Below are 9,124 nucleotides of genomic sequence, written 5' to 3'. Positions count from 1 at the left end.
TGTATTAATGCGGTATCAAAGTGTATCAATGTAGTATAAAAGTATATCATTATGGTATAAAAGAGTATCAATTGGGTATAGAGACTGCACGTACTTGCATAAAATTTCCTTTCTCTTTTTTAAAAAGTGTATCAATATAAATATAAAAGTGTATCAATGTGGTATAAAAGTATAACAATTGAGTATAGAGACTGCATGTGCCCAATTGGGCCAAATAGCTAAAAAAAAGAATTAATTTAGCCAACTGGATACAGCATGCCCACCTTTTCAAATATGGGCCATTTTTTTTAAAATGGCCAGCCCATGTCCTTTTCCCTTTCTTTTTTTAACAATACTTTAATTTCAACTTTTCATACGACATTTTAATACATTTGACACAATTTTAATTTAAGGTTACAAGATTCAAAAATCTTCTTTTATTTTCTTAAACTTTGTACCAAGTTAAAGTAGTCATTCGTTTTTAAACGGAGAGAATAGAAACTTTGCCACATTTTTACACAACTCAATAACTTATGATGAACTATGCATCATTTTTTGTTGTCATGTCACTTTATGACTTTTCAAATTATTTTTCTGAGTTTACCATATCTTTATTGCTAGTAAATTGAAGATCCAACAATATTGCAGGCAAGAAAATACCTTTCACGAAAACATTTTCCTTTCATACTAACCACACCCTTGATGCTATCTACTTTTCTTTATGGTGAGACTTGCCATTGTTGAATTACCTTAAAACGTAGAGTGAATACACACTAGTTTTTAGGACGGGACAGAACACTTTATTAAGCTAGTATATAGGTACAAATACAACATATTGATACGTCCAGTTCTATACCTATTATTAAACAAGCATTTGCACAAGAATACGTATCAGTTTTAACAATTGTGCTCCAGTATTCACGAAAGAGAATATGGTGCCTGCAACAAGTATAATAAGATAGATGCTTTACCAACGAACGAAGTTGAAAATGTGGTTGTTTGTCTATCAGCTGTACTAGACATTCAACAACTTTGCGCCTCATAAAAATATCGGATATAAGCTCACAAAGAAACCTCGTCTGGCCATGTGTTCTGGCGATCACCAAGGCATTAGCCTCTCAGTGATCTTATTAATAACCTTTTGATGCGGATTTATGTTGTTCGTTCAAATCCTCCACCAAGCTGCATATGCAGCCATTCTGGTGATGTTCCCCTGGCATATTCCCTTGTAGCTTGTGAACCGAATGCCATTGCATTTGGATCAAATGTTTGGTGTCCAAACTAGAAAAATTGAAACAGTTTGTCATTAGTTCCATGTACAGATTGAAAACTGATAGGAAAACGATTCTACAAGCACAAATTTTTTGTGTTATCACACTTTTTCAGATCATTGAATATTTTCCATTTTCAACTCAAGGAGTGCATCTCTCTCCCCTTGTTTAGTTGTCTTTACAACTATTACCTTGGTTTTTTCTTTACATCTTAACTGATTTATGAGAAGCTAATATCCAACGCACTACTCCATAACTTCCTCTGATCCACATAAATTGGCAATCCCACATGGACAAAGTGTTTAAAGTGAGATACAAATAAAAGAAATCCAGGACAAAGGACCAAATTCAAGGAAACAAGTACACCACCAGCCACTTTATCGGATCTGACCATGGTCACGAATCTTTTTATCAAAGTACTGTTGCTTGCCCATAAAATTCAAACGAATTAATGTATCTTCAGTCAACTGTCAGAAATATATGGTACTAATGAAAGATGTTTGACCACACAAGTACAACTTCAAGATTCTAATGACGAAACATTAAACAAGAACAGCTTGCGGAATGCAGACACACGAGGCACTTATTTACTCCAAGAACAAAAAAGGGGCCAGTTAAATACAATAGTGAAGATTAATAACAGGTAGACATTTATCCACCCATTTGCTGAAAAAGGACAGATGTCAAATTAGAGCACAGAATCACTCTACATGTCAGTAAGCTAGAAGGGTAGGTTATATTGCACTGACTTGATGGTGCTTCAACAAAAAAGGCGTAATACAGAAATGAAACCACAGGAATGAGTAGTTCATACAAAACTTACATCTTTAGATCGAAATCCTTCTATGCTTGCCGCTCTTGAATTAACCGCTTCAAGCTTCATTGATAAAAACTGCAGAATAAAGAACATGTATTAGCACAAAATTATCACAATTAGAACAACAGCCAACAAGACAGATGCTAATACATTCTTTTTGTTTTCCTGTGAGGCGGATGTTGTGGCAAGCATACCTCAACCTGGTGTTGTAATGATTGAATATAATTTATTATCTCATCAAGAACAAGAGCTTTGCCAATAACCTGTAACCGGAGAAACAATCAAACTGAGTTTCTTTTTTTTTTTTTTAATAAGGAAATATCTTGCATTGATTCCAAAGAAACCACGAAGGTAATAATTACAAGCTATATCTAGGCTTGGTTAGCAAAAGTAAAAAATCTATAGGGATTCTAGAAACTGTCTGTGTCCCTGTATCTACTATAAACATTCCATAACACCAAAAAATGCAAAAGTTGAATACAATTATGCTTTATCTTCTGATGGAGTTGCTAATGTTTTCAAAACCTCTTGAGTTCCTTTCAAACTGAGTTTCTCCATCTCGTTTCAACCAAAAACATCAATCAGCTTTATATCTTTATTGTAATTATTTTTCACAGGTTTTATGTTATACATCATGAAGAAGGAAGTTTGAATCTCCATCATCCCATCTCCATTCATGCTATGACAGCCAGTAGCGTTTGACACATTTCTAGGTTCACTAGACTAGATATCTGTAACCAAAGGAACACCATTAGTCTATTTTTTTCATAATCAGGAACGTTTGTTGGTTAAGTTATGGATTATTTGGACAGTAATATGATATTGTTTTAAAAAAATTTGGATAGTAATATGATAACGCCCCAAAAATGCTAGACTTATCATCAAGGTCATGGATGTAGCAATAAAGAGCCTTGAGTCAAGGAGCACAAAGTATCACATTGGGCTGATTGAGATTTTCAATTAGGATGTAGACTAGAAACATTTAGGTAATTAGTTATATCTTTGTGAGCTTACGGAATTGTCTGAACCTCCTCATTGGACCGTCTTGAATTCTTCCCTAGTAAGAATCCATGTATAAGTTTCAGTCCCCTTCTCTCTTGGATTATTAGTTTGTAATTGAATGCTTGGTTGTTCTCATTTTTTGCTATTAATTCTTTCTTTCTTCTCAATCTTTTCCTCCTCCCCACCCACCTCCTTTCTAATTCCAATTGTATCATCTTAACTCTATTTAGCTTTGAATAGATTGTCTCAGTTTATATGCTCTTACACTTCAGCTGTTATCATAAATGAGACGAACACGTCCTGATAGATAAGCAACTAAAGAGCTTGTGGATGTTAACAAAGAAATCCGTGTGATTTTGTTAAAGCAAGTAGTTAAAACAAGGTCAAGTTTCAAGAAATTAAGAAAATTGATAATTTTTGGATCAGGCAGTTTCATATTTGAAATACGTCAACCAGAACAAGCAAGAAATACTGTTCCACCTAAATAACAGGGGACAACAGCTTTACATATCAACAACATAAAATACAAGTTCCACTTAAATAACATGGGTTGGCTTTACTTGTCAAAATAAAATAAAGTACCATGGGACAAGGGCTTTGCTTGACAAGGAATTCATCGCTAAAAAATCTTCTCTATGAGAATCGGTGTCCTTGCAACGTTTTCTGTTGGAGCATTGGAGTCTAACCTTCATAACTCAGTTAGTACTTCCACAAAATTTGAAAGAAAAATTTGTGAGGCTTTATCTGAAGATCACTATTGGAAGCAGGCTTTGCTAGTGAACCTAAAAACTATGTCAGCTCACCCAAAGATGAGTGCACTCCCAAAGTCTTAATATCAGAAAGTATTTAATCAAGTACCATTAGAAAACAGAAAAAACAACAGATGAAACTCAAGCACTTAGGATTTTAAACAGTGAAAAGAAAACGGAAGGTGGATAATGCACCTTATTACAACCAGGGACTATATCTTGGAGGACTTTCATCCTCTCACTTATCTTTTCTCTCCTAGCCTGCACAACAAATAGTCCAATCAGAAAAACCATATTTATCATGCATAACCATATTTTATATCATGTCAAACCTGTTTCAACAAGAAAATCTAAAATTTGACACTGAGAAGAAAATAAATTAGCGAAAATTACTCTTTCTGCTAGACTGTGACTATCTGTAGCTTGACCCCTTCTTGCTCGCACATGAATGTAATCTTTCGGTGGTTCAGCAGGCTTTGCAGGTTGTTCTGCAGACTTCCTTGAATTCCCTTCCCCATCACATCTAGCTTCGCAATTTTCATTCAATCTCGTAGCCTTCAGCCGTTTACTATCAGATTCAGTCTGATCATATAACCAAATTAATATTAATAGTAGTTCAAAAATTAACAAGGCATAATGTCACCTTGTTCAAAAAAAGAAAAAGAAAAATTTAACAACGCATAAAAAAACAATCAACTTCTCCCAATGCTCGGTTCAATATAAGAAATTTGATTTCACATCCAATCAACCAACTACTTTTCAATCCCACACTAGTTAGGATCCATAATATGGATCCTCCACATACACCATTCTGTTTTGAGCCTATTTTTCCCAATACTGGCAAACAATTTGTACTTAAAATGAAAATTATGGTTCTCTTAAACTGGAAAATATTCAACTGTCTAATCCCCTCGGAAACAGCCTCTCTACCTGGAAGGATAAAGTCTACATACACAGTACCTTCCTAGAGCTCATTTGTGAGATTACACTGATTACATTGTTTTTGTTGTCCCCTCGAAAGTACTTCATAAACAAGAATCAGGTAGAGTAATGAGAACAAACCAACTGCAGCTAACTCCACTATACTTACTAGTACTGGAATCTGGAAACTATGAAGTGACCATAAGGATCAAATAAGCAATGTACTCTACTCGGTCTTCTCACGTTATCGTCAGTTTTGCTTTTTATGCTACTCTACTTAGGGATGTACATGGTTTTGGTAAACACCAATCCAAACTGAAAATCGAACCATATAGATGAAGTAATCCATACTTTTTTGGGTTTGGTTTGATTTGATTATAAATTTTTAAAAACCAAAATATTTGATTTGGTTTAATTTTATTTTGAAAACTGAAGAAAAAAATGAACCAAACCGACAAATTATAGACACAATTTCTATAGTGATATACATTATTAGTAAATAATTTTAAATATTTTGTACAATTTTTCATCATGATTTTATTTTTACCGTTAATTTAAGGTAACTATTAACTAATGGACTTTAGGTGTTAAGCCCATTTCTTAAATAAAAGACATGAATCAAATTAATTTATTTTAAAAAGTAACTATAAGATTTCCACTTATTTTTATATTTCTTATAAACTTTGTTCACCTAATTAAAGCTTATAGATCTCAAGATATTTTCTCCACAATTCAAAAAAATTATAGACACCATACCAAAAGAATCAGAAGTTGGTCCTCCTAGTTATTGAAACAATAAAATTAAAGAAGAAAAAAACATTAAATTTCTCAAAAACTGAAAAACTATAACAAAATCGACAACAACCAAACCTATGTGTGTGTGTTATACATTTGGCTTGATTTAGTTTGGTTTTAATAACTGAAAAAACGACTAGAATGATTTGGTTTTAGTTTTGATTTTGATTTTGATTTTAATTTTAATTTTAATCAATAATTGACTCAAACTAAACCATGAACACACCTAAACTCTACAAAATATCAACTAATTGTGCGGTAGACATTTTCTTGTTGTGCACAAAGGCTAGAACAGACAAGAAGAGATCACCTATTGTTTTGTCTCCACTGAAATTAAACCTGAGATTCATTAGCACTCGATTCCGTGGGATTGACTACTAGACCATACCAACTATAAGGCTGTAACTTATCACAATAGTTTCTTTCTACAGCTAAATAAGTAGCAATATTGCAGTAATTTGATAGAAAATTAACATTAGGCGATTTCTACAGCTACATAACAGAAAAGTAAGGCAAATTTAAATACATTACCAAGCCATTGCCACTAGTAGAAACTCCTTTAGCACATTCATCATCCTCCCTTCGCTTCCTAGCTCTTCTCATCGGATCATTCTCCGGTACATCACTCATATTATGCTCCTGCTCCACCGCCGCCACCGCCGACGCCGACACCGGAAAACTATAGGCCGTCGCATTTCCACCAGCATTGCCTGGAAACTGCCAGATATCAGCCAAATTAAACGGCGGCGGAGGCGGAGACTGAAAACCTCCGGCGTGGTTAATCAACGAAGTTTGCGGATCCATTTTAATATCCGATCCAAATCCAAATCCGAAAGGGAAGGTAATAATGGTAAAGTACAATTAGGCATTCACGTAGGAAGATATAAATAGAAAGCGTTGGGTGTACGAAAATGGAAGGGTGTTGGTGCTTACTGTGTACCTACTGGCGTACAATAGCGAGTACCACTGCTGTGGAAAGAAAAGGAGAAAGGAGAATGGGAAGAGGAGTTGAAATGAAATGACTTTGAATTAGATTTTCTTAAGAGGGACCCGCTTCCAGCGTTTATTGTCTTCCTATTGGGGGTTGTTTGGCATGAGTAATACACAAGATAAAATTTTGGCATTATTTGATTCCTTGTAGTAGTAATTTTATGTTCTATTCAATATTATGTGTACATAATGATTAAAAATAAAAATATTTGTGATAAGGTGAAAGTAATTTTGATACAAGATAAGATATAGAGATTAAAATGATTCAGACATTGTAATAAAGAGATGAATAAGAATATATTAGTATGTAGGTATGAAAAATTGGCTATAAATAGATTCAGGAGGAATATAAATAAATTAAAAAAAATATTAAGGAGAGATGATTAGACTATATATGGTACAGTTGTATTTTGTTGAGGACATGATTTTTAATAGTAAAGTGTGAAAGACGTGAATTGAAGTAGAAGGATAGTGATTAAGAGTGCATCAATATTAGTACGTAAGAGTGCATTATCTTATCATCCATGCTAGACTACCCTGAATATGATGTTGTACATAGTAGTGAAGTAATACAAATATTATTTTATTCTGTTACACCTTATCGATTTAATACAACAAATCAAACAAAGATAATATTGACATAATTAATCTCAATATTACTATTCTTATACTTCATTCGTTTTAGTTTACTTGTCTTATTTTTTTGATCCATTTCAAAAAAATGTATCTTTCTTTTTTCGACAATTCTTTAATTTTATCTTTCATGTGACATTATTAAGGACATAAGATTAAAGAAATATTTTAGTTCGTTCTACATATTTTTAGTTTAAGATCAAAAAATTTCAAAGTCTTTTTTATTTTTTAAAACTTCGTATCAAGTCCCGTTTGGTCATGAAGACAATAATTTTTGGAGTTAGAGTTAAAATTGATGTTGTGGAATATGAATATAAATTGAAGTTATTTTTTAAATGATGTGATTTAAATGATGTGAGAGAAATATGAGTGAAAAATAATTTTCACTAAAGTGAATATGACAAAACATTATTATTTTCACTAAAATAAAATAATTTTTAAAAATAAAAAATGAAAAAATTCTCATGATAAAATATCTATTAATAAATGAAGAGAGTACACCCTACCAAACCACCCTTAGTTATTTAATTTTACTAGTTTAGTCGCACATATAACGTTTGATTATTTAAAATTAAATAATTTTGCATATTACGAAATTTTTTAATAAAGTGAAAAGTTCAAATCACTTTTTAAAAATCTTTCATGCTTTAATATAATAATGTAAATATAAACATATACACATATATGTTTTACCACCTGAAATTTCAAATGGTTGATGGATCCTTACTTTTGCGTTTGTCATATAATACCTTTTTCCCTTATTACCACAAGCTAATAGAAATGCATCAATTTGAACCATATTTGTGTTACGATTTTTTTCTATATTTTTTATAATTAATTTTTTTTATTTTTAAAGCCAAATCCTTATAAAATCATTGTTACATTCCTATTACGTACTTAAAACTTTTAAAAATCTAGTACTTCTTAAATTTTTCTTATCCTAATAGTTTTATATTTATTTCTAATTTTTTTAAATCTTTTTAAAATCAAATTTAGTTGATTTAAAATTTTTAAACTGGTGGGAAAAAATATCAGTTGTCATTAATTTTGATGACTTTTAATAAAGAATAATTTTATCGTAAATATATTTAATTAATTTTTAACTTTTAAATTATGAAAAAATATTGAAATTTTGATGACTTCTAATAAGTAAAAGTTTTACCATAAATATATTTAATTAATTTTTAACTCTTAAATATTAGGAAAAAAGTAGTGAAAAAATGATTTTGTCTAAGCAAGAACTTTTAAGGAAGGACAAAAAGTTCAAATAATATTTCTAACTTCTAAGGCCCTTCACACATTTAATATATTATAGATTATAGATATAGGTTATAAATAGATATAAATTATAGATTATAGTGTATCTTTACCTTAACTCCGTACAATTCAATTAGTGTTCCCATAATTATACTTCCCCAAATTAATTATTCACTCCGTTTCATATTAGTTGACCTCTATGAATTTGACATATTTATTAAAAAAAATTTATTAAAGATTTATTTTATTAAATTAACCTTATTAATTATACTTTGAAAATATAAATTTAAGTTTATACACTTTATTTATTCATTAATCATAGGAATATTATTAGAAGAACATAATAATATTCTTTTGATTTTATAAAAAGAATAACTAAATCGAAACAAATACTTTTAAAAAAAGATCAACTAATACGAAATGAAGAAAGTACTTACTACGGAGATGAATGTTTCCATTTAAAGCTTGTCTAGAAGGACACCTCATAATTCAATTTATTAACCAACATGGGTTGTGGTGTAGTGAATGAGACTGCTCCACCCTTAACTAGAGGTCGAGGGTTCGACCCTGGGTATGGACGAAACTCTGTTGGGAGTGCTGCCCCCTTAATGGGCCCTGCAACGCATGATCCGAATGAGTCGGGACTCCAATGCAGGCACCGAACATCAGATGAGAAACAAAAAAAAAAATTCAATTTATTATACTTAGTT

The 9,124-nt window shown here is 31.6% G+C and overlaps 1 protein-coding gene across 1 annotated transcript; it reads right to left on the bottom strand.

Annotated features, from left to right (window-relative positions):
• Positions 1-756: 756 nt before the first annotated feature.
• Positions 757-6,604, bottom strand: LOC107848296 (transcription factor BHLH089). Its single transcript, XM_047398711.1, has 6 exons — positions 6,066-6,604; positions 4,212-4,400; positions 4,014-4,079; positions 2,262-2,330; positions 2,074-2,142; positions 757-1,260 (listed from the first exon to the last, which is right to left on the bottom strand). The coding sequence occupies exons 1-6, from the start codon at positions 6,336-6,338 to the stop codon at positions 1,132-1,134; spliced, it is 795 nt and encodes a 264-aa protein (XP_047254667.1). The 5' UTR covers positions 6,339-6,604; the 3' UTR covers positions 757-1,131.
• Between the last annotated feature and the right edge of the window lie 2,520 nt (positions 6,605-9,124).

The sequence above is a fragment of the Capsicum annuum genome, chromosome 11 (genome assembly GCF_002878395.1).
Source record: "Capsicum annuum cultivar UCD-10X-F1 chromosome 11, UCD10Xv1.1, whole genome shotgun sequence".
Lineage (NCBI taxonomy): Eukaryota > Viridiplantae > Streptophyta > Magnoliopsida > Solanales > Solanaceae > Capsicum > Capsicum annuum.
This window is presented reverse-complemented; position numbering and strand designations above follow the sequence as displayed.

Excerpts from the sequence above, each read along its gene's own strand:
- LOC107848296 (XM_047398711.1), bottom strand. The coding sequence starts at position 6,338 with ATGGATCCGCAAACTTCGTTGATTAACCACGCCGGAGGTTTTCAGTCT. Across the intron at positions 2,143-2,261 it reads CATTACAACACCAGGTTGAG|TTTTTATCAATGAAGCTTGA; the intron begins GTATGCTTGCCA and ends TTTATTCTGCAG. Across the intron at positions 1,261-2,073 it reads AAGGATTTCGATCTAAAGAT|TTTGGACACCAAACATTTGA; the intron begins GTAAGTTTTGTA and ends CAATTTTTCTAG.